Source organism: Puma concolor, chromosome B4, assembly GCF_028749965.1.
Source record: "Puma concolor isolate L17-30 chromosome B4, mPumCon1.1.hap2, whole genome shotgun sequence".
In the NCBI taxonomy this organism is placed as follows: Eukaryota; Metazoa; Chordata; class Mammalia; order Carnivora; family Felidae; genus Puma; species Puma concolor.
The window spans coordinates 21,121,531-21,148,337 of record NC_141673.1 but is presented as its reverse complement, the minus strand read 5'-3'; the positions used below and the strand labels follow the sequence as shown (position 1 = coordinate 21,148,337).

At 34.2% G+C, this 26,807-nt stretch overlaps 1 protein-coding gene across 2 annotated transcripts in view; it reads left to right on the top strand.

The window, feature by feature from the left end:
* The window catches only part of GAS2L3 (growth arrest specific 2 like 3), a 40,596-nt gene that overhangs the window by 1,262 nt on the left and 12,527 nt on the right, over positions 1 to 26,807 (top strand). Inside the window, exons 1-5 of one of the 2 annotated variants that reach the window (XM_086712553.1) lie at positions 11,773 to 12,006; positions 12,930 to 12,977; positions 18,947 to 19,115; positions 20,493 to 20,608; positions 22,753 to 22,894. In XM_086712553.1, the coding sequence (XP_086568679.1) occupies positions 12,954 to 12,977; positions 18,947 to 19,115; positions 20,493 to 20,608; positions 22,753 to 22,894 (451 nt within the window). In that variant the 5' untranslated portion in view covers positions 11,773 to 12,006; positions 12,930 to 12,953. Of the gene's footprint in view, positions 1 to 11,772; positions 12,007 to 12,929; positions 12,978 to 18,946; positions 19,116 to 20,492; positions 20,609 to 22,752; positions 22,895 to 26,807 lie in introns of those variants that run through there. The other variant, XM_025926952.2, reaches the window with a different exon arrangement.

The window sequence follows — 26,807 nt, the reverse complement described above, 5'->3', positions numbered from 1 at the left end:
GCCAACCGACTTTGGATAGTAGATGCCTCTGCTATTTTGACATTACTGAATTAAAAGTAATATTTCTTTTCAGCATAGCAGAGTTGCTAAACATTCAGGCTCTGAAATCAGGTTTTACCATGTGTGTGACCTTAGGCAAGTTGTTTAATCTTTCTAAGGCTAAATAAATTTCCTGATCTGTGAAAGAAGGTCAATATTAGTTCCCTACCTTATTGATGGAAAGGTTGTTATGAGGATTAAATGAAATAATCCATGTAAATGGTTTAGTACAGTGCCCGGCACAGAGCTATTATTATTTCTGTGCTGTTTAATTTGTATTCAAAGTTTCAAGCTACACCCAAAGGGCTGAGAGAGCAGAAGGTAAAGGCAGTGCCAGAGGCAGCGATGAGTTCTCATTCATTGATTAATTAAATGCCTGTAAAGCATTAAAAATAGTATCTGGCACATACTAAATACTGTTACTATTTATCAGACTCATTATTACCTAGGATGTGCAGGTATGTGTTTTAGGTGCTTAACTTACATTATTGTTAAACCTGTAAGTAATCCTCCCTGTAATAGATGAGGAAACTGAAGCTCAGAGAAAGCAAATAACCTACTAAGTCCTCCTGGAATTCAGTCCACGGTTTTCTTTGTGTCACACCGCCCTTCATTTATATTCCCAGCACTATATAACTTCTCTGCACAGAGTTGTTTGTATGGCCCAGGTTCATTTCTGCCATGGGCATAGGTTTATTTTGAACATTTCTTTAATTAAAAAAAATAATGAAATAATTTGTGATGGTAGATCAAAGTGTGTGATAAGAGAATAAAGTCAGTAACAAATGTATTACTAAAACACTAAATGAGTCCAGTGGTGTTTGGAGAATTTACCAATTTAAAAATAATGTTTCCCAGTTTGTATTTTTCCATTTAGCTTTTGTGTATTCACTATATTTTTACTATGCCGCACTCCTCAATTGTTTTTTTTTCCTCCTGTAAATCTCAAGTTTGGAGATAAGAGAAGAAAGTTCAGTTATTTCAATAATATTTCCAAGCCTACTGTTGATGAGGAAAGTAAGGGATTAAGGTTAATATGTATTGTTAGATTTTACTTTCTTACAGTAACATGTCTGTGTATGTCTGCGTGAATGTGTGCATGTGTTTTGCTTTCTTGTTACCTATTGCTTTCTATACTTCGATATCAGATACACCTTTACGTACCTAATGAACCATGTGATATACATGGAATTTGAGAGAGTAGGAAGCTTGAGTCTGTCAGTAAGTTTGTCCCACTGCCGGTTTCCCCATTTTTAATTGAAATTTAACTGCCACAGAGAAATGCCTCAGAAGCCATGCTTACAAGGTAAGGCAGTAATTACAATTGTATTTCTTCAGTGTTTCTCATTCTAAAAAGTTTTCTCATGCTATTACTTTGCTACAGAGTAGTTTGTTTTAACAGAGTTACCATGTATTTTATAAATCACTAATTTCCAAAGAACTAGAATGTAATAAAATGTAGCAAATGCACTAAATGTTAATTTCATCTTTGATGTTGAAAGCTTTTAGGAATTTATAGTACAAAGACCATCAGTCATGTGATAGATATTGCTGAAGTGCTAATAGAGACTTCTGCCTACTGTCACACACCATACATTTTTCTGTAATAGTATAATATTAGCTATGGTGGAGAACTCCTTTTACATAGAGTTTTAAACATAATGACTTATTTTTTCTTGATGGATGACTTGTTACTATTTTTTATTCTAAAAATAAAATTGGCTGTTGAAAAACTTGTTTGTGCAGGAGTTTTTCTTTTTCACACCTTCCCTCCCCCAATTTGGAAAACATTGTGATCCTAATAACATACATACTGCTCTGCAGATTGCTTTTGGTCACATAATGTATAATAGACATCTTTTCATAGCAGTAGCTATAGCTCTTCCTTTTTCAAGTGGCTGAATAATATACTGCAACTTATTTGAGCACCTTCCTGTTAATAGATGCTTTATGTTGTTTTTACATTTCTTTATATTAGTGTTTGTGTATGTGTATGTTTTCCATAGAGTCTTTTAGTTTATCATATATAAAGGCTAACTGATGGAAGTTGTTTAAAAATTTTTAGGATAAATGAATAGTTCTATCAAACATAAAATTAAGTTATTCAGGTGGAATCTCTATGAAACATTGCAAGAGAAAAATTTCAAATAGAAAAGCAAAGACTCCCAACAAATGAACAGTCTTTATAATTTTGCAAATAACGTGATTTTTTATGAAGCTCTAAGAATCTTATTTCTTTCTCTTGAGTCTTCATCTGTTTTGGAAGCTGCTTTTTCCTTAAATGCACGTACCACAGATTTACTTCATTATTGTTTCATGTTCCCTTTAGTGATAAATGCAACATTTATTGTATTTAGGAGTAAGTCTGGTACTAATTTTAGCACTAATTTCTATATTGTAGTAGAAGAAATGGAGAATGTTACCCACCCACCCCCCAAGATTCTTATTTTATAAAGTATAGAGTAAAATAGAATCATGTATTGATTGCTGTGTACCCTAAAGTGGGGAGGGAGTTCATGAGGTTTTTTGTGTGTGTGTTTTTTTTTTTTCCTTAGAGGAATTGAATCTGAAAATAGGTAGGAGGGAGTCTTGAGGAAAGGAGGAGAACGATTGTTGCATGTAGATAGATCATCATGTCGAAGTCCCAGAGATGAGAGAGCATGCTCAAAGGGTCTGAAAGAAGTTCAGTATAGCTGGAGTGTGAGGATCAAGAGAAGAGGCTAGCAGGAACTTATAAAGCTTTGTTAGCTTTGTTGGGGAGTTGGGGCTTTATCCTGAAGGCATTGGAGGGTCATTAAGGGTTTTAAGCAGGGGAGTAGTAAGGTGTCCTCAGATGAGTGTTTGTGAAGGATCTGTCTGGCTGTAGTACGTGAAGAGCAGGTTGGAGACTTGCAAGGCTGGAGAAAAGGTGACTGATTGGAAGCTGTTTCAGTAAAGCTAGAGAGAGGTGATGGTGGCTTGAACTAGAGGGGTGGCCATAGATATTGAAGAGAAAACTTAGAGGTACAAGCAATAAGATATGGTCACAGATTGTTTTGACTGAGGGATTCAAGGAGGCGGTGGAGGCGTGGGAGAGCAAGGAATCATGGATGACCTGTTTAACTTGGCGAATGTTGGTGCTGTTCCCTGTAGTAAACACAGGAAGCTTTTGTAAATGTTTAAATGAGTGAGTAAATGAATAAATGATCTCAGTTACACAGAGGCAGGGCCCTTTGGTGGTGATGGTGATGGTGATGATGATGATGGTAGACAATGCATAGCACAATGGGTTTCACCTATAAATTTTGCATGTTTTTTTGTTTGGTTGGTTTTGTTTATATTTTAGCATACTATTTACAACTGGTGCCATTTTCCTTGTTGCTTCAAACATGATGGGCTCGCTATATCTTCTAATCATGTTCTGGATGTGTATCAGTTTCTTCAGGCCAAATGTCTTGACCCTCTGGGTGCAGTTTCCATTCTCCACTTAAGATGTGTATTACTTTCCTATTACTACCAGAACACATTACCACAAACTTATTGGTTTAAAACAACACAAATGTATGATCTTATGGTTTGAGAGGTCACAAATCAGAAATGAGCTAAGAAAGGAAAAAAAAAGATATTGTCAGGGCTTCCTTCTTTCTGGAGGCTCCAGGGGAAAGTCCATTTCTTTCCCTTTTCCAGCTTTGAGAGGATGCCTGTATTCCCTGACTCCTTCCTCCATCGTCACAGCCCTCAGTGGCACAACCCAAATCTGTCTCCCTCTCTGCCTCTTTTCCATCATGATATCTCCTTTTTTCTCTCTGCTTCTCACTTTGCCTTCTCTGACTTTTCTGCATCCTTTTTAAAAATAAAATGTATTTCTTTTTATTGAGGCACAATTGACATATCATGTTATATTAGTTTCAGATGTACAATATACATGATTTGATATCTGTATATCTTGTAAAATGGTCACCACAGTAAATCTAGCTGGCATCCATCCCCATACATGGTTATAATTGTTTTTCTTGTGATGAGGACCTTTAAGTTTACTTTCTTACCAGCTTCCAAATATGCAATAAAATATTAACTATAGTCAGTCACCATGCTATAATTACATCCCCATGACTTACTTACTTTATAACTGTAGGTTGTATCCTTTGACCCCCTTTACTCATTTTGCCCACCCCCTACTCCTCCCTCTGGCAATCACCCATCTGTTCTCTTTATCTGTAAGCTTGGTTTGTTTGTTTAGATTCCACCTATAAATGAGATCATACAGCATTTGTTTTTCTCTGACTTATTTCACTTAGCATAATGCTCTTCAGGTCCATCTATGTTGTCACAAATGGCAAGATTTCATTCTTTTTTTATGGCTGAATAATATTCCATTGTATTTGTGTACTACATCTTTATCCATTCATCCATCAGTTGACACTTACATTGTTTATGTATCTTGGCTATTGTAAACAATGCTGTAGTGAACATGGAGGTGCATATATCTTTTTTGAATCACTGCTTTCATTTTCTTTGATTAAATACCCAGAAATGGAATTGTTGGATCATGTGGTAGTTTCATTTTCATTTTCATTTTTTTTTTTTTTTTTTAGGAAATTCCATACTGTTTTTCATAGTGGCTATATCAATTTACATTCCCACCAACAGTGCATGAGTTTTCCTTTTCTCCACATTCTCACCAACACTTGTTATTTCTCATCTTTTTGATGATAGCCATTCTGACAGGTGTGAGATGATATCTCATTGTAGTTTTGATTTGCATTTCCCTAATGATTTGTGATGTTGCCTTTTCATGATGTCTTGCTGCCTGCCCATCTGTATGTCTTCTTTGGAAAAATGTCTGTAAAGGTAAGGTCCTCTGACCATTATTTAATCAGATTTTTCTTTTTCTTTTTCTTTTCCTTTTTTTTTTTTTTTTTTTTGCTATTGAGTTGAATTGGATATTAAGCCCTTATCAGATATATGATTTGCAAATACTTTCTCCCATTCCATAGGTTGCCTTTTCATTTTGTTGTTGGTTTTCTTGCTGTGCGTCAGCTTTTTAGTTTGATGTAGTCCCACTTGCTTATTTTTGCTTTTGTTGCCTTTGCCTTGGGAGTAAGATCCAAAAAATCATCTCCAAGACTGATGTCAAGGATCTTACTGCCAATGTTTTCTTCTAGGAGTTTTATGGTTTTAGGTCTTACATTCAAATTCAAGCCTTTAATCCATTTGAGTTAATTTTTGTGAATGGTGTAAGATAGTGGTCCAGTTTCATTTTTTTGCATGTGGTTGTCCAGTTTTCCCAACATCATGAAAAAAATTTTTTTTTAATGTTTATTTATTTTTGAGGGACAGACAGAGAAAGTGCGAGTGGGGGGAGGGGCAGAGAGAGATGGAGACACAGAATCTGAAGCAGGCTCCAGGCTCCTGGCTCCAAGCTGTCAGCACAGAGCCTGACTGGGCTTGAACTCACAAACCATGAGATCAGACCTGAGCCGAAGTTGAATGCTTAACTGACTGAGCCACGCAGGTGCCCCTGTCCAACACCATTTACTAAAGAGACTGTTCATTCCCTATAACATATTTTAGGCTCCTTTGTTAAAAATTGACCACAAACATGGGTTTATTTTTGGGTTCTCTAATCTGTTCTATTGATCTGTATGTCTGTTTTCATGCCAGTACCATACTGTTTTTGTTGTTGTTGTTATTGAAGTGTAATGTAACACACATTGTTACTTTAGCTTCAAGTGTACAACATAGTGATTCCACAAGTCTATCCATTATTCTGTACTTATTGCAAGTGTAGCTACCTATACTGTTTTGATTATTGCAGCTTTGTAATATAGTTTTGAAAACAGGGAGAGTGATGTCTCTAGCTTTGTTTTTCTTTCTTAAGATTGCTTTAGTTATTTGGAGCCTTTTGTGGTTACATACAAATTTTAGGATTGTTTGTTCTGTTTCTGTGAAAAATGCCATTCGAATCTTGGAAGGGATTGCAATGAATCTGTAGATTGCTTTGGGTAATATGGACCTTTTAAAAACATTAATTCTTCTAGTTTAAGAGCATGAAATATCTTTTCATATATTCGTGCCTTTAATTTCTTTCATCAATGTTTTACAATTTTCAGTTTGTACACATCTTTTACCTCCTTGGTTAAATTTATTCCCAGGTATTTTATTCTTTATGATGCCACTGTAAATGGGATTATTTACTTAATTTCTCTTGCTGATAATTTATTATTAGTGTATAGAAACAATAGATTTTTTTTTAAAGTTTATTTGTTTTGAGAGAGAGAGAACATGAGCAGGGGAGGGACAGAGAGAAGGAGAGACAGAATCCCAAGCAGGCTCTGCGCCATCAGTTCAGAGCCTGACATGGGGCAAAACAACAGATTTTTATGTATTGATTCTTGTCTAAATGTTGAATTCATTTATTCTAAGAATTTTTTGGTGATCTTTACAGTGTTTTATATGTAATATCATGTAATGTACAAATAGTGACAGTTTTATTTCTTTCTAGTTTAGATATTTTTATTTTTTCTTGCCTAATTGGTTTGGCTATGACTGCCAAATACTATGTTGCATAAAAGTAGAGAGAGTAGGGATCCATGTCTTGTTTTTGATTTTAGAGGAAAGGCATTCAGTTTTTGACCATATGATGTTGGCTATGGGCTTGATATATATGACCTTTGATATGTAGTGTTCCCTTTATACCCAGTCTGTTGAGAGTTTGTCTTATAAATTGATGTTGAGTTTTGTTAGAATGCTATTTCTATATCTATTGAATGATTATATGATTTTTATTTTTTAGTTTGTTAACATGGTATATACCATGTTGATTGATTTGTGCATATTGAACCATCCTTGCATTCCTTGAATAAATCCCACTTGATCATGGTGTATGATCCTTTTAATGTATTGTTGAATTCAGTTTGCTAATATTTTGTTGAGGATTTTTGCATCTATGTTTATCGGTGATTTTGGCCTCTGCATCCTTCTTATAAAGAGTCTTGTGATTACATTGAACTCACCAAGATCATCTGTTATCCCAAAGTCTTTAATTTACTTAATCTGTAAAGCACATCTTGCTCACACACAGATTCTGGGGATTAGGATGTAGACATTTTGGGGAGTCATTATTCTGTCTACCACAAATAGAGTTTATTTAAGATGTAATAAAAATGTACTGTCCACTGAGGCATACAAATTCCTGAGTAGCACATTGCTTCCAGAATCCTTGCCCCTTGGCACAGCTATTCTGTCCTTTTCACTTGGATACTCTGCCTATATACCATTTTTAGTCATTTTCTTTTTCTTAGTGATTCTAAGGCATCTCACTTGACCTGCTGGTACCTTAACCAGTAACCACTGTACATATTTCACTTTGGACATGCTGGGTGAAAGGCAAAATCATTTATCAATTTAGGTTACATAATAAATGAAAATAATAAAGAATACCAAAAATGGTCTCCCAGTAGATACTTGTCTACTATGTAGCTGCTTCTAACCTACTGTCACATTTTGTTCTACAACAAAAGCAGTGTGGAGAAGGGAGACAACCCAGTTTTCCCCAGAGATTTTGAAATTTTTCCTACCAAAAATGTTTCCTAAACTTTAGGCTTGAATACTTTTTTCAATACTGTTTCCAACAGCAGTCCAGGAACTTATAGTTGGTGAAGCAATGTACAGAAATAATACAAAATGGTATGAAGCAGTATAAAGGACGTGATTAGAAATGCTATGTGAATTCAAGAGTTAAAGATAAAATCAGAAGGAATTCAGACCAGTCAGGAAGGCTACTGGGAGGAGGTAATAAATTATAAGCCCAGTTAGCTGAGATGATCTTAGATGAGGGATCTTTTCAACTCTTCTTTCTCTATGTCCTTTGCTAACTCCTCTCATGTCTAAATGTTGGATTTTGTCAGGACTTGTTCTTAGGCCTTTATCACTGTTTTCTCCATTTCTTTCTTAGATGATCTCATTCTTTTCAGTGGCTTTACCTCCCAAGTATTTGCTGACAATTTCTACCTCCTTGAACTTTTTTCTTAGCTCTAGAATAGTATTTCCAACTGCTAGATCGACACTCCCACTTGGCTGTCTTTAAAGGCTTCTCAAATTAAACATGACCAAAGCACAGCACTTTTGACCTGTTAGTACTCTGTTCCCTGCTTTGATCTATTCAGACTCCCATCATCCTCATCTCCCACTAACTATTTGCTCAGTTGCTTAAGCCAGAAACCTGGGAGTCATTCTTAATAGTTCACTCTGTCCTTACATCCCTCCTATCCACCTCTCCATTTCTAACCATTATCAAGTCTTGGTTCTAACTGAAGTGGATATCAAATCCATCCACTTCTCTTGAGTAGAGACACTATCCACATTCTAGTTCAGTCACCATCATTTGTCACCAAACTACTGCAGTACTGCAGTAGATTCCTAACCCTTCCTCTGCTAGGCACCTCTCCACCTCATTTCCTGTATGCTCCCATTTCCTATATGGTCTCACTGTTTCTACCCCTGTCTTTGTCTCCTTCTTTCATTGATTCCCCTGGTTCTTTTTCCCATCTCTACCCATTCCCCTTTCAGTTTCCTTCCCACTTTCTCTCTTAAACCCATTACTATTTCACTCCCATACTCCTCTCTCCCCCTCAGAGAGTTCTTTTGAAACTATGAGTTAGATCGTCTCTCCCTTGGGTAAAGCTCTTCCATGGTTTCTCACTGCTCCTAAAATGAAATCTAATTTCCTCAACATGGTCCTGTGTGATGGGGCTGCTGCTTAATGTTTCAACCCCATCCTAAGCCACACATTCTCCATGCTTCAGCCATACCTGCTTCTTTCAGTTCTAGGTATGTGCCACATTCTCTCTTCAAAGTCTTTACAAAAATTATTCTCTATACTTAGAACTCTTCCTCTCTTTCTCTGGCTAAATCCTATCATTCTTCAAATTCATGTTTTCCGTCCAGCAAAACCGTTTCTAATCATTCAATCTAAGTCTAAAGTAGCTGTTTCCTTCCCTGTTCTTTTCTTCAAAGCAGTTATCATGATTTAACACTGTGTATTCATTTGTGTGGTTGCTTTTTTTTTTTTTTTTTAACCTTCCCACTGGTGTATTCATTCCGTAAGGGCAGTCACACGTCTGTTGACATTCATTACTGTGTCTCTTGCCTATGGTGCTAGTTCACTGCAGAGGAAGAGTAATAAATGCTTGTTGAATAAATGAATGAATATACACCACATGGAAAAGCATACAGCCTGAACCGCAGCATAGCCACAGAAATGAACGAAACTGAGGGAGAACAATGAGGAGATAGGCTGAATGGAGCAAAGGGCCTATGTTAGATAAATTCCTAAAGACTTTTATTCTAGCCAACAGGATTGTGAGTCATAAATTAATATGTGAGTATCCTCCCAATTATGACATGGGCATTTTATAGCTTTTACTTTCACTTATAACTATATTTATTTATGTTAGTGAAATAAGTTATCCATATTATGTTTAATGATTTCTGAGTGTTATTAGCCTTATCTCTTTTTAATTTGATAAGTTATATTAAATAAACTATAATTATGTCTCATCACAGTATTAATTATACCAACTAATTTGTTAAGTGCTAGTTATCTGTCAGGTCCTTTATATGTATCATCTCACTTAATCTTTATAATAACCATATGAAGGAGGTGGTGGTATCTCATTTTACAGATGAGAACACTGAGAATCAGAGAAATTAAGAATCCCAAGGTCATATAGTTAATATGCTAGACCTGGAATTCAAACCAGATGTGTCTGCTATTTTTTACTACTACTACTATAGCTGGTGTCTCTATGGTGAGTTGTTTTAGAACACATTAAAAAAGTGAAATATGTTTTGTATGACTATAACATTTCTATTTTCCCTAGTAGGCAATTAGAAAATATTTAACTCAAAATTTTAAAGCTAAGAAATTTTTTCCCCCTGAACAAATCAGAGAGGATATCTTTTACAACTATTTTTCTAAATGAAGCCTTGAAAAATGATGACATGGTTTTTGACATACAGAAAGGTGTACAGACTAGTATAACACCTGTGTTCTCACCACTTATCTTGAAATAAAATCTTACCAGTACAGTTGAAAGCCATTTCTCCTCAATCTCATCTTCCTCCCTCTCCTCAGCAGTAAACATTATCCCACTATCCCAACTTTGGAATTTATCATATCCCTGCAGCTTATGTATCTTGGCAATAATCTGGTGTCTGAGTACGATATGTGGTACGGTGCAGTTAATATCATTATTTTTCTGAAAAAAACTTACCTTATTTCTTTGCTTTTTTGCCATTCTTTTTTAAATTGGCCCCCTGATTTGTACCAGGAATGAGCTTTGCCACTTTATGCTCTCCCGCCATATCTTGTAACATGGGTGAGGAATAAAAATGTACTCAGTTTCAGAGCCTACAGCTATGGGACAAAGGATCAGTTCAACAGGTTGGCATTTTTGCCAGTCATGATCTGAAGCCAAATTGGTATGAAGAGGCTTACCATAAATGATCTTAAGGACCTCATGACTGATCTTGTTTCTAAGATGAGTAAGTGGGTTAGGTACAAATCCTATTCAAGTTTCAGGTAGGTGAGTGCCTTCTGTGTTTTGTTTTCCCCAGATTTTAAAGGTTAAGTATAGTACTCTTCCCTTATGATCTCTGGATAAGCTCCTGGTCTTGTGAATGATTCCCAGCAGTGTTACAGTATAGTTTGGACTTGGTCACATGAGAGGTCTTTTTGCCCAAATCTAAGGGAAAGGACTTCCTCAAGTTGGCAAAGAATAGAAATAGACTCCCCCCAAAAGGAAGAAAGACAAAAACAAAACAAAACAAAGGCAATAATTTGCTAATTAAGATGCAGCTCCCCACCCAAAAAAAAAAAAAAAAAAAAAAAAAAAAAAAAAAAAAAAAAAAGAAATGCTGCTGACTCAGCATAATTGGTTTATATGAGAAAAATAGAGACTGAGACTTTTAGGGAAAGAAAAGAGGAGAATAGGTAATCAAATGAGTGAGAAGCAAGAATAATAATTATGATGCAGACTGGGGTCGGGGCCAACTATAGAATAGATGCTACTCTTGGGATTAAAAGCCTGAGACACAAAAATGGTTTAGAAAGATAATAGTAAGTGACTAGAAAATATCTACAACTGGCTCTTAGTACCTGGGACATGGTGACTACTCATTAATTAACTGATGGTTTACTGATACAATCTCAGTTTATAAAAATTTCTCAATAAAAGTATATATTTGCATATGTGATAATTTTTCCTATGTGAAGATACATTATAGCTTATCTGAGTATGATTTTATTAAAGAATCTCTTTTTAAAGGTAATTTAGATGGTCATATTTTGTCATCTTAAAAGTAGTTCTTTGCATTATACAAGAAGAATGTTTTGAAAATATATATACAAAAGACTCTTCTGCTAAAGTTCAAGTGACTGAAGGTTGTTCACAAATTCTTGATTTCTTTCATAAAACGAATTCTGTTGGATTTTTGCATAAAAAGTGCAACTACTAAACATTCTTGTGATAGCTTCTTTGTGAATGTGTCACTGTTCTTGATTTGCACACGCCTTATAATTTAGGCCTTCTTTTGTTTTGGGTTGGCAGTTCCAACTGTTAAAGCTCTTGTCTGATTATGTGGGACTCCTTATTTTAATGGGAGCAGCTTCTTTGCTGCATTTTTAAAAAATGGTCTCGGAAGCTTCTTACTGTGGATCTTTGTTGAGGACAAAGGATTATTTATGCTAAAGGAAAATGTATTCCCCACTGAATTAGCTCGTGGGAAGCATAACAAGCTTATTAGTAATGCTCAATTGTACTTTGGCCTTTTGCTATGGTAGAGAGAAGGAAAAATGACATCAAAAAGGACATTCTGCTGTCCTTTGCCTTCCCGCAAAGAAAACGTGATGTAATATTAGACTTTTGTTAGATTTAGCTCAAGTTCAACTTTGGTACCAGCAGAAATATTCCTGAAAGAAAAGTGGTATGTTTGGTATAACTTAGGGGAGAAAATAACTTTCCTTGGAAATTGATAGCATTATAGCTTTATAAACCATTTTATATTTTTTATTAGAATGTTTTAATGGTGGTTTACAATAAAAAATAGACTAGTATATTATGCTCGTATAAGCAATCAATATTCCTAAATTTTATATGTTGTTGTCTATGTTATTGTGAGTGTTTTTAAACTCTTCACTTTTTCCTTTCTAAAAATACATTAAAGAATTTTATTAACCTAACTTAATTAATTAAATTGTAGTTTTTTCTTATACATTTCAAAAATAGTACTTTGGAGTTAAAATTGCTGTTTTTTGTTTCTGTTTTTTTTTTTTTTTTTTGTCTTTAGCACCTTATGGATAAAATAGCTTATGAAGAATTATTATAGAAAGTCCCTGAGTATTGTTTCATAGTTAAAATTGCTGTCTGTCTTTATTACCTTGTTGTCTGGCAGAAGAAGCTAATGGTTAAGCCTGTGACTTTATACAAAGTCCAGATGAACTTATACGATCTCTTTATCTTGACTTCGGTATCAGTTGTGATATTTATGTTTGCATTACAGTTACATTATGTTTACAGGGGAAATTTTTGGGAGACTTTTATATGTGCTAAGTTTTATTGTCAGTTTTATTTTACTCACCAGATGCTTCAAGAATTACTTTGATATCAATGCCAGAATCTACATATTAAATGTGTTTCAGGTTTTCCTCTTTTAAATGAGGAATACTTTCATAAGTGAGAAGCTAGGGGTGATAATTGAATTCTCCTACAGTCAAACTATTCCAAATAGAAGAAAAAGTTTTAGGTTTTCAGTCAAATGGAAGATTAAAGCAGATTCCTTGTAATTTGGAGGTGGGGGAGTAGGAAAGCTACCACTATTTGCATATTAATGTTTTGTTCTATTTTCAGAAAAGCATTTTCATTTCAACATAGATGGCCATGCAACCTGCAATTCAAGTAAGTGTTTTTCTTGGAAAAATATGTATTTAAATTATGAGATTATAATAAATTTATGATAATTAGTAAAATATTAAAATTATCACAAAATGTGTTTAAGGAACTAGTTTCTTAAGTATCAAATTTTAGTTACAGGAATTAATATATTTTAACTTTCTAGTTCTGAAAAGATTTTAATTTTAACTTTTTTACTAAATATTTGTAAGACTCAAAAGTTCCTTAGAATTTGTGGGTCCATCTTACTTATACTACCGAGGGAAGAGAATTGGAATATTTTGTAGTTTCCCTGTCCTTACAATTTATTATGTGTTTGTAATTAAAAGAGCTATCAATGAAAACAATTATAAATTATTTATTTTATACAGTTGTCTCTGTGCCCTGTTATGACTGTAAATGATCAGGCATTAAAACTTAAAATTTAGTGTTTTTTTGTTTGCTTTTTGGTCAGGGGAGGCAAGATAAACAGACAAACCAGAATAATCTTAAATTTGAATGATGTCCAGAGTTGGTATTTGCTATATTGCTTCTATATTCTTTTAAATGTTTTCTTTTGATATAAATAGAACATGCTTGAATCTTAAAGATAAAAATCACATTGAAATTCTACCTATAAAGATGCAAGCAGCTATTAATAAAATTTGCCTTGCAAAGTGAGAACTTTAAAATCAATCATTTCTCATTCTGGGTCTTCCACTCTTGGTTGTGAGATTCTGGCAACTTATTTTACCTCTAAGAGTCTCTGCTTCCTTACCTCCAAGGTAAAGATAATAGCACTTATGTTTCAGGGTTGTTGTGAGGAAATCAATGGAATCAATGAAAGAACATGAGCAAAGTGCCTACTAGAATATACGTTGCATAGTAGACACTTCCAAAATTTGGTTGCATCATTGGTACAACAAAATTCTCCAGATATAAAACTGGAGATTAAACTTGTGTCTTGAAAGTATTTTTTTTTTCTTTTCTCTTTTCTTCTTTCTTTCTTTCTTTCTTTCTTTCTTTCTTTCTTTCTTTCTTTCTTTCTTTCTCCCTTCCTCTCTTTCTCTCCCTCTCTTTCTCTTTCTTTCTGTCTCTTTCTCTCTTTTCTTTCTTTCTTTCTTTCTTTCTTTCTTTCTTTCTTTCTTTCTTTTCTCTTTCTTTCTTTCTTTCTTTCTTTCATTCATTCATTCTTAGAAAGATGGCAGTGAGTGAAGCCTAGAGAAGATGATTTATTTATCAAATGTTAGCAACTCTGAACATGATCCTGCTTATACTCCCTCCTGTGTGTACTATGCAGCTGTATCCTCCACTCTGTTAATAAAGAGTTCTATTATACTTTTTTCCTTTTGGGACTTGGAAGTCCATGGCAGTGTTCCAAAAGGTCTTGTTCTTGCCCTCTGAGTCCTCTCAAACCCACATTGAGGATGCTCAAAACTCCTTCATTACTCAAAACCATTTTTAATACCATTTTTTAATCTGATTATTTCTATTTGTCCTCTTTTCACCTCTTTACCCAAGTCTCAGAAATGTCATCAGTTTTTTCTTGATTCCTTATGGTGTGCTTTATATCATTGCCACATTGATCATGTTTTTCTCATTCTATTCTAATGCCATTAATATTTTCTTAACTTGGTAATTTTCTTCAGAGTTTTGTTTTAAAGTTCTATGAAATCTTCTCTGATCCAGATTTTACAGATTCATCTTTATTAATTCTTTATAAGAGTACCCTTGACATCTCTCATGGATGTTTTTTGATTCTCTCTCTGATGAATGTGAGAACTTTGTAGGATTTTCACCTCTTTCTCAGCTAATTATATAAGCCAGTTGCATATTCATAAGTGCCTTGTAGAGAGGAGACATCCATCAGATAGCTGATTAATTGATTTCTTATTTTTTTAAAAATTTATTTATTTTTGAGAGACAGGGTGGGGCAGAGAGAGAGGGAGATGGAAAGAGTCCCAACCAGGCTCTACATTTCTCAGCATGGAGACCCCATGCGGGGCTCAAACCCACAAAATGTGAGATCATGACCTGACCCCAAATCAGGAGTCAGACGCTTAACCAACTGAGCCACACAGGCACCCGTCAATTGATTTCTTGTTAATTTAATACATTAAGATCTTCCCTTGGGGCACCTGGGTGGCTCAGTCAGTTAAGGATCCAGCTCTTGATTTCAACTCTTGAGGTTATCACCTCACAGTTTGTGGGATTGAGCGTGGAGCCCGCTTGGGACTCTCTCTCTCCCTCTCTATGCTTTTCACCCCCTCCCTTTCAAAATAAATAAATAAACTTAAAAAAAAAAAAAAGATCTTCCTTGTCCCTCTTTTTGAATTTATATCCTTCATTCTGATTAGTGAATAGTCATACAGTCTACAAATGAACAATAGTTCCTAATCTCTCTTGTGTCATAGTCCCCTTTGAGAATTTGACAAAAAGCTATGAACTGAGAAAAGGCCCGTTTGTATGTAGGCATAAAATTTCGCCTAAATGTAAGTTGTTTATATATGTACTCAAGTTCATCTACAGACTACCTATGGATTAAGAATCTTTGCAATATGACAGCTTTTGCATGTTTGAGAACAACCTTTACACAGACAGTTTCTGCTATTTACATCTAACTTTTAACAACATTAATATGGTACTGACCAGCCCAGGTTATTATAGAATCTTCTATGGCAATAGTAGGAGAATCCAAGTATTCTCTCTAATGTGGCAAGAAATTAGAATGACTTTTGTTAATATTAACTTCTCCATTTTCACAGATGATTTTTTTCAAAACCACCTTTCTAACTAATGCACATCTTTCCTTGACAAAACATTTGCAAATGCTGTGCCTTTTTTCCAGCTCAGCCAAATGGTTAAAAGAAAAATAACATTCTGTTGACTATGAAATACCCTCTAATGTGAGATGCATCTTGATTTTGATGGTACACAGAGTCATTTGCTAATATCCTCAATTAGTCAACAAATATGTGACTTAGTACCATGTGCTATGTCCTCTACTGAGTTCTGGGATTGTAAACAGAAATAAGACATGCTTATGAAAGGAAGATTTAGGTAGTAAATCTTTGTTATACTCCCTTTGAAATAATTGTAAGAGAATTCAGAGAAACAAATAAAAAGGACATCTTGTCTTTTTCCTAAAACTTTATAGGGTCTTCATATATGTAGGAGTTCATTCTCCAGTCTCTACCCTTAGTTCCTGAAATAACAGCCCTGAAATAAGTTATGGGTTTTTTGTTTGTTTGTTTGTCTTTGGATATTTTAATTGAGTTTCACCACTCCTGTTTTCCTCTTGTGTTCATTTTCTTTCTTTGCCTTTGGGATTTTTTTTTTAATGTGTTTGTTTCTCATCATAGGAGATTGAAAGCAGCTCTTTCTTTCTTTCATTTCCTCCAAAGTTTGTCTGGATTAACAATGGTGGTGTGGATTTTGATTTGGTGTACTAAGACTTGCCTTAAATAAACCTCAATAAGTTTAATATATTTTAGCAGGAAAATGATCTACATTTAAAAATCAAGAAAGGACTAGATTCACTTGGTATTACCTATACTCATACCTCTTTTTTTAAACACAAAAAAAAAACCTTTATTTTAAAGTAATCACAAGCCTGAAAAGTAGCTTTAAATGTAGAACAGAGGTATTTGTTTGCTGAACCATTTGAGAATAAGTTGCCAATCTAATGACCCACTACCTCTGAATTCTTTAGTGTGTATTTCTCACAAATAAAGACATCTTCCTATCAGAACTGCAATAAAATAATTGGAGCCAGGATATTAACATTGGTACAGTACTACCATCCAATCAATATTCAGACCATATTCAAGTATTGCCAGTAGTCCCCATAATGTCTAGTTTAGAATCACAAGCTACATTTAGCTGCCATGTCCCTTAGTCTCAGTCTAGAACAGTATCTCACGCTTTGCTTTCTTTAATGACCTTGACACTTTTGAATATTATAGACCAATTATTTTGTAGAATGTCCCTCAGTTTGGATTTGCCTGTTCTCATGATTAGATTCAGGTTATGCATCTTTGGCAGGAATATCACAGAGGGATATTGTGTTTTCTCATTGCATCCTTTCAGGTAGAATGTGATTTTGATTTGTCCCATTATTGATGGTGTTTACCTTTGTTACTTGGTTAAGTTGCTATCTGTCAGGTTTCTCTACTGTAAAATTATTCTTTCTTCTCTTTGTAATAAGCATTTTGTGGGGAAGTACTTTGAAACCATATAAAAATCTAATTCCTCATCAAAATTCAAGTTTATTCATATATTTTTATCTATATGAAAGAATAGTTTTTTTATTTTACTCAATGTGTTATAATCCATTTATATCATTGTTTGATGCTCAAATTGCTCTTGATTTAGCCAGTAGAAGTCCCTTTATGCTAACGTCTATGTCATTTTGGTATGTCCCGATCATTCTTTGAGCCCTTCTTTGCTTTCTGGTAAAAGATACTCCTGTCATCATAGGATTCATTCTAGTTTTCTCTCACTCCGTAGAAGAGTTATACCTCTCTTCTTTGGCAGTGAGAAAACTGGCTCCCATTTGATAAATCCCTGTGAATGTAACCAGTCTCCCATTGTTGCTCCCTGTATTGATGGCTTTCTCAGCTCACTTGGGCTCTGACACCCTGCACTGGGCTGTTCCCTCATCTTCCCCTGTGGACACCCTCATCCTACTCAGGTTCTGATACCGTGCACAGGGCTTTTCCCAGGTGTGGACACTCTCTTATCTCACTCAAGGCCCAATCCTCCATTTCAAGATTCCCTCCTGTGAGAACCCCTCATCACTTCACTTGGGCTCAAATACCCCTTCCTGAGTTGAGAGATGATAGTCTTTTCTCTAAATAATATTATATTAAAGTATATCTAATTGTATTTCAAATTTTTGTGAGTGTCGGATTGACAGTATGTTTCTGTCAAGTTTTATTCTTAACCAGGAATTGGCCAGCTAGTAAATATTTTTGGCTTTGTGAGCCAATAGGCAAAATGGAGGCTTTTATGTAGGTACTTATGTAGGTACTTATATAACATTATTATATAACATCATTATTATATAACATCATTATATAACAAATTATGTAGGTACTTATATAACAGCCATTTTAAAATGTAAAAATCAGGGTGCTTCGGTGGCTCAGTCGGTTAAGCGTCCAACTCTTGATTTTAGTTCAGGTCATGATCTCATGGTTCGTGAGTTCAAGCCCTGCATCGGACTCTATGCTGACTTGGAATTCAAGTATAGAGACTGCTTGGGATTCTCTTTCTTTCCCTCTCTCTTTGCCCTTCCCCAGCTTGCTCTCTCTCTCTCAAAAATAAACTTAGAAAAAAAATGTAAAAACCATTCTTAGATTGTGGGCCATGCAAAAATCAGATTATTTAGATTTTTTTTAGATAATGCTTATATAATGACCAGAAGTTTATAAAATGTCATTTATGCATTTATTCATTCATTTATCCATTGTATAACAAATACTGCTAGGCCCAATGCTAGACACTACAAAGATGTATCTTAACCCATTTTAGAGCTGAGAAGCTGAGGTCTTATCAGGTAACTTATTATTTTTTTAAATGTTTATTTATTTTTGAGAGAGAGAGACAGAGCATGAGCAGGGGAGGAACAGAAAGAGAAGGAAACACCGCGAGATCATGACCTGAACCAGTCGGACACTTAACTGAGCCACCCAGACACCCCTGATCAAGTAACTTATTAAACTTAGCTAGCAGGTGAAGGAAAAATAGTATTTGTTGGCCTTTATCCTGTTGGTTGATATCGATTCATTGATTAGGGATTTACTTATATTTACCACAGTACTGAATACTGAAAATATCTCAAGTGTCTAGATTAATAGTTTGCTTCTAGTTTATAAATTTATGTGAATTGCTGCAGTTTAGTATATGTGTATATAATATATGGTCTATAATTCATCATTTAAATATAGATGTGAGTTATGCTGACTTTTAAAAAGGTTGGTGTTTTTCTCTAGGTGTGGTTTGGAGAAGACCTGCCTCTAAGTCCGCGGAGTCCTCTGACCCCCAGACATGGGCCAGGTTTGGCTGATGTTTGTCAGTATGATGAGTGGATAGCTGTGAGGCATGAAGCCACCCTGTTGCCCATGCAAGAAGATCTGTCAATATGGCTATCTGGTTTGTTAGGTAAGGCCTGAAAAGATACTCAAAATTGTATTTTTTATTTAGTAAATATTTATTGAGAATCTTACTCTTTGTTGAGGAGTGATTGTTCCAGAGCCTGGGGATAATTTAGTGAAGGAAACATATGATATTCTTGTTCTCAACAAGCTTACATTCTAGTTGGGGAAATATTCCAATTCACCCTGAACCTTAGGACTTGGATAGTAAGGAAGTTTGAGGCTTAACAGAAGGGGTCAGTAGTGATCTTTGAATAATTAACATTTCAGTTGTTAATGTTAAAATCTTTTTTTAAAGTATATAGGTCTGATATTGGGGTCTATATTACTGACCTCCCCCACCTTAATCTTATATAAGGAATGAAATTCTGAGTAGAATATATACTGTAGTTAAAATGATTGCTATTTCTGAGGCATTGAGGAGTGGAGGCATGTAAACCCTAATGTAAACCCTAGGAGGAAGTGTCAGGTTAGAGAATATCTGGCATCATATTTCTTTACTCAATTAGAATTGAGGAGTGCTCTGAACTTTCTCTCCAGAAAAAAAGCTCTCTCTCTCTCTTTTTAAATGTTTGTTTGTTTTGAGAGAGAGAGATAAAGAGAACAAGCATGAGTGGGGAGGGGCAGAGAGAGAGAAACAGAGAAAGAGAATCCTAAGCAGGCTCTGTGTAGTCAGCTTAGAGCCTGACATAGGACTCCATCCCATGAACCATGAGATCATGACCTGAGCTGAAATCAAGAGTCTGATGCTTAACCAACTGAGCCACCCACATGCCCCCAAAAGCTCTCTTTTTAAATGCAAAATTTCATGTAGCACTCCAAAGTTTTTGTGAAAAGGAATATATAAAGCTTATCTATGGCCTTCTCAAGATAATTAAAAAAAACTGCACAGTTTTTATCAGCCTGATGATTTGGTAATTTTTTTTAAAGTTTATTATGTAATAATAATGGTTCTAAAGAAAGGTTTGAGAGGTGAAAAGATGGTATTCCCTGGGTGTTTGTTATGTTATTACCTATAATTTTAAAATCGTAACAATGTCTATCTTATATAAAGAGAATATTTTTCTTGTGTAAGCAGTAACGTGCAGTGAATCAAAACTTAACATTAACAGTTAATATTGAAAAATAAAACACTCTAGTTTTTAAAAAATGAAATAAATGGTCATTTTATTTTTCCTTCTATATCACAGATATTTTTGTTTCAGTTGTCTTTCATGTAGTTTGGCATTACCTATTTTAACTGTAATTTCTAAGAGTGAATATTTGGTCTGATCTAAATTTGTTTTGTGTTTCAGCTATAATCTAATTACATTTAATTAAATTTTAACCATATTGTTTGAATTTACTGTTTCTAGTAGATCTTAACTTTAAAATATGTTTTTAGGTATTGAAGTTAAGGCAGAACGATTATTGGAAGAACTTGATAATGGAGTACTACTATGCCAACTGATTGATGTTCTTCAAAACATGGTGAAAACATGCAACTCTGAAGATCCTGGGGTAAGAACATGTTTGACAGTAGTGACTTTATACCTGTGTACATATTAGTTTGTTTATGTACATTTCCTATCATGTCTGAAAGGTTGTGAACTTCCACCCAAGTATCTACAAGACGTTAGATAATTTACCTAATCTTTTTGAGCATCTGAAAAAAATATTCTCACTTGCAAAATGGAGGTATTGACATTTACCTTGTTAGATTTATTTGTGAAGGTTTGGTGAAATTAAATGAGGTAACGTATGGATGGTATTTAGCTTAGCATTTAGTGTAAGTTAATATCCAGTAATATCTAGTATTACACTAGCATTTAGTGTAAATTAATATCCAGTAACTAGTTAGCTGTTCCTGAGAACAATATTCTCACTTGTGAGAGTTAAGTGAGAAAAAAGCTTGTGTTGGTCCCTGGCACACAGTTTGGGGCTATTATTATTATTATTATTATTATTATTACCATTACTATTACCATCATCATCATTATCATCATCATCATCATATTCTCCATATATATCATCTTGATGGTAAATTCTATAATTTGGTTGAATGAATAATAATTTTTTTAGACATTTTTCTTCCATTGACCCTAAATTCATGATTTGAAGTAGATGAGGCTTCTTCTTTTCATCAGACATTGGTCACTGATGAGATCTGAGGTCTGTGAATGTGGGGTCTGGACCCTCACACAGTGTTGGCAGAAATATAAATTGGTATCATCTTGCTGGGAGACAGTGGGTGATAGACAGCACACTGAAAATAAAGCACATCTTTTGATACATAACGTAATTCTCCCAGGAATTTATTCTAGGAAAATAACCACAAATTCACACAAATGAGTGTGCAAAAAAGAGCAGCTTAAATGCTTATCAATAAATTGTTAAAAATTAATTATGGTACCTAAACAGAGTGGAATGTATTATCCATTCATTAGAAATGACTATTTTAATCTGTTATTTTTCACCCCAAAAGATGCCTACAGCCTACTGTTAAGTGTGTATGTGCACATACACAAATCATATTGCAGCCTAGCATGTTTATGTAGCATTCTGTCGGTGTAGATATGTATACTCTGTGCGTAGCGATGCTTGTTAACATGTGAGTGAGAAGATTTCAGTTGACAATTACAAAAACTCACAAGACTTTTAATTCTGGAAAATACAGCAACAGGAAGGGTATATAAGGAACTGGTAATAGTGGTTATCTCTAGATAAAGAGAGGAACTGAGTGATAGAAGTGGGAGAAAGACTTATACCCTATTGTGCCTATTGCATTTTAAAAAATCTTATGCATAAATTGCTTTTTCAAGTAAAAATTTAAAACAGAACTAAAACCACTCCGCCTTAGCAAGATTATCTAACTATTCTTGGTCCAGATAGTCAAAGAATTAGGATTCTATAAAACTTAGACCATCAGTTTTCAAAGAACTTGAATTAAGAATGGGTTACTACTTCCTTATTTGACAGTTTCTCCAAGAAACTCAGAACCATATTTATGACTCCGCAAATAAGGAAATGAGCAAAACTGAGTTAACATAACATTAACCTTTAACATAGCAATAATTTTGTGTTTGTATTTACCTGCATATGGAGAGACATTTAGATGTGCTTTGGAATTATTAGACTGTCATTTTTTTATTTTAATTAAGACTGTTGTGTCATTTTAAGAAGAAAGAGGTTAGAGATGCTTAATCCTGCTGCCAGTTTTGACTAGATTGATTTTCTAGGAATCATCTTCTGAAATATATTTATTTATTTATTTTTTTAAAAATTTTTTTTCAACATTTATTTATTTTTGGGACAGAGAGAGACAGAGCATGAACGGGGAAGGGGCAGAGAGAGAGGGAGACACAGATTCGGAAACAGGCTCCAGGCTCTGAGCCATCAGCCCAGAGCCTGACGCGGCGCTCGAACTCACAGACCACGAGATCGTGACCTGGCTGAAGTCGGACGCTTAACTGACTGCGCACCCAGGCGCCCCTAAAATATATTTAAAGTAAAATAAAATAATTTTTGAAAATATCTTTTCTTCCTAATGTGTACTATTAAGTGACATTCAGTACATCAAACATTTACTTAGTAATATCATAATGGATATCTAATAAAAATACTTTTGATCTGCATTTTTGAAATTATTCTTTCACCTTTTCCAGAATTTTCCAATGAGAAAAGTGCCCTGTAAGAAAGATGCTGTCTCAGGTTCATTCTTTGCTAGAGACAATACTGCAAACTTCCTTCACTGGTGTAGGCACATTGGGGTTGATGAGACTTACCTCTTTGAATCTGAAGGTTTAGGTAAGTGTTGTTGTTATCATTGTGTTTAATGTTTATTAGGGTAATTTTGTATGCCTCACATCTAATTTTTTTTTCCCCAAATAAGGACTCAAATTCCATATCTCATTGTCTTAGAAAAATTTATACTTTAAATATATGTAAAACAATTGGAGAATCAGATTCTAAATCATATATATTAGGCTTTTCATTTATAGTTAAAGATCTCATATATTTAGAATGCTGTAGAAATATTTTACTTCCTAAATGAGTTGGTCAAGGGAAGGTTTTGGACTAATCCTTTACTAATGAATCTTTTCAGAATTATTCTACAAAGTCTAAATTATTAGTAATTTCTTTTTAACTGAATAATTATAGAAATAACAGAAGGCCAAATAGTTTATGCTCATGGTGGTATTTAGATTTACCTTATACACAGTAGCTGACAAATTGATTATCTAAGTGGATTCATGTTTTTGACAATTCATTTTAAAAAGTCATGTTCTACTGAAGAATTACTGACATATTATCTCATGTACTTTAAGTTAGTAGAAGCATTTGTGTGGACTAAAGTGTTAGGTATCTTAGATACCTAAGTTTTAGATTACTATATGTATATATTTCCTCAAAGCATTTGTATATGTACATACATACACATATAGAATTGATAATGTTTTGATAGGAACAGTAGTGTACCACGGGTTGGCGGGGGTCATGGGAGTAGTAATGTGCCCTGGTAGAGACAAGTATTTTATCGCTGACGTTGTTTAGAATTGCTGGTTCACGGTGATAATGAAAAACAAACCAATTTTTAGACAGTTTTATTATTGTTTTAAAATTCTCTGAACTTAAAAAAAAAGGAGTAACTAGTTCCACTACCTTAAGCAAAGACTCAGGCTATTAGGTAACCATCTGTTCATAGTCTCATATCAAACATAAACTGAGAAAATAAACTAAAAAAAGAACAAAATAAATTCTCTCACTGTGCACACCCTTGTTGCCTGCACATAGGGTAGGCTGCTCCCACTGCTACCCATTTGATATGTCTCTGGATATTCCTATTCACTGTACAATTAAAAAAAAATGTAATGAGTTACTATTTTACCCCCATTTTCACCCTGCTTTAATCCAGGTGTGCTGATTGTTATTGACAATGAGGTTGATTTAATGTCCTATACAGCTTGTAGAGATCAAGGGGAAGAGGACATGCTTTGAAGTCTCTACTTTCTAATTTTTGTTTCTGAAAGGATATAAAATTGTATGTTTCTCATTCTAAGTAGATGGCATCTTCTGACTGTCCTGAAGGTCAGTATAAGACTAAATAAAGCACTGCCAGTAACATTAATTCATTTCTAGGCATTGAACTGATGACCTAATGTTTTTACTTTCTAGAAGTTTCAGAGATAAGACTCTTAATTTTTTACATTTTGCTAGGGAAAACAATTAAAAAAGCAAACATGCTATTTTAAGGTACTTAAGTGTTTAGAGAAACAAGTTTAATAAAAATTGCAGGACAAATTCCTTTTGGTATGAATTTTAAATTAAAATAAGGCCTTGCTATTGCTTTGGAAGAGTATACTTTGTGCTTGGGTTATATAATAGATAATATTCATAAATCCAAGAACAATTGCCATTTCCATTGGGGAAGTCAGTATGCATATTATTCATCACATATACCATTATTCTGTTAGGGTTCAGAAGTTTCCTAATGTTTTTAACTCTAAGGACAAGAAAAGAAAGGTAGATGATCCACAACTACCGTATTGGTGCATTTAGCTGAGTTCTAATGGTCAGGGTTTTTGTTTCTCTGACTTTGTTTTTCATTAAGGATCTTTGAACCATTAGGTTAACATTTGGGTTCCTTTAAAAAAAAATCAAACAAAATTTTCTAATGTGCTAAAGTATACAGAACAAAACTTAGCATCTTAACCATTTTAAGCATAATAGGTTTTGTTGATAGCATTAAAAAAAATTGATATGTACTTCATGTAACATAAAGTTCTTCATTTCAAAATGTACACTTAACTGGTTTTTAGTACATTCACTGTGTGATGCAACACTCACCACTAATTAATTCCAGAACATTTCCATCATTCACAAAAGAAAACTCATAGCTATTAACAAGTAGTCCCAATTACTGCCTACCGTCATCTTCTGGCAACCACTAAGCTACTTTCTTTCTCTATCGATTTGCATATTGTGGACATTTTGTATAAATAGAACCATACATATGTGGCTTTTTGTGTCTGGCTTTTTTTTCATTTAACATGTTTCATTTATGTTGTAGCATTCAACAGTACTTCATTCCTTTTTGTGGCTGAATGATATTCTATGTGTGGATATACTGCATTATTTAAAATACATTATCATCTGATAGACATTTTGATTGTTTTTTCTTTTTGGTCATTATGAATAATGCTGCTATGTATATTTGTATGCAAGTTTTTGAGTGAATGTATGTTTTTAATTCTCTCAGGGATATACCAAAAGTGGAATTGTTGAATCACATAGTAATTCTATGTTTATCTTTTTGAGGAACTACCAAACTTTTCACAGTGACTGCACCATTTTACATTCCCACTGGTGAAACACACCTTCATATCTTGTTATTTATTTGTTTTTTATGACTATCCTAGTGGAGATGTGAAGCGGCGGCTTATTATGGTTCTGATTCGCATTTCCTTAATGACCAATGATATTGGCCATCTTTTCATGGCGTATTGACCTTTTATTTGTCTTCTTTGGAGAAATCTTTATTCAAATCTTTTGCTCATTTTTTTGGGGAGGTCTTTTATCTTTTTTGGTTGCCTTGTAAGAGTTCTTTATTTATTCTGAATAATAGGCCCTTATCAAATACATGATTTGCAAATATTTTCACCCAGTCTTTGGGTTGCCTTTCACTGTCTTGATAGTGTCCTTTGATTCATGAAAGTTTTTATTTTGATTAAGTTCAGTTTATCTTTTCTTTGATTACTTGTGCTTTTGGTGTCATATTTAAAATACTATGGCCTAATCCAGGGCCACACAGATTTTCACCTCTTATTCCTTCTAAGAGTTTTATAGTTTTAGCCTTTATCTTTAGGTCTTTGATCCATTTTGAGTTATCTTTTGTATATGTTGTGAAGTAAGAGTCGAAATTCATTCTTTTGCATGTAGACATCCACTTGTGCTAGCACCATTTGTTGAAAAAACTGTTCTTTTCCTTATTGTGTTGTCTTGCCACTGTTTTTAAAAATCAATTGAACATAAATGTCTGGATTTATTTCTGGACACTCAGTTCCATTCCACTGGTCTATATGTCTATCCTTATGCCAGTAACACATTGTCTTGCTTAACTGTAGCTTTGTAGTAAGTTTTGAAATTGGGAAATGTGAGTCTTCCAACTTTGTTTTTATTTTGGCTATTCTGTCTTACAATTCTATGTGAATTTTATCAGCTTATCCATTTCTTTAAAAAAGGCTATTGGAATTTTGATAGGGATTGCATTGAATCTGTAGGTCAGTTTTGGAGAGTATTGTCATCTTAACAGTATTATGTCTTCCAATCCATGAACACAGGATGTCTTTCCATTTATTTGTATCTTCTTTCAACAATATTTTGTACTTTTCAGTAAACAAGTCATACAATTCTTTGATTAAGTTTATTCCTAAGTACTTTATTCTTCTTGAAGCATTGCAAACTGAATTATTTTTAAATTACATTTTCAGATTGTTTATTTCTAGTGTGTAAAGTGAAATGATTTTTGTATACTCATCTTGTATCCTGCAACTTTGCTGAACCTGCTTGTTTGCCTTTTTTTTTTTTTTTAATAAATTCCTTAGGGATTTTAGATGCAAAGGACAATGTCATCTGTGAATACAGATAGTTTTTCTTCTTCCTTTCCCATATGGATGCCTTTTATTTGTTTTTCTTGCCTACATGCCCTGCCTAGAACCTC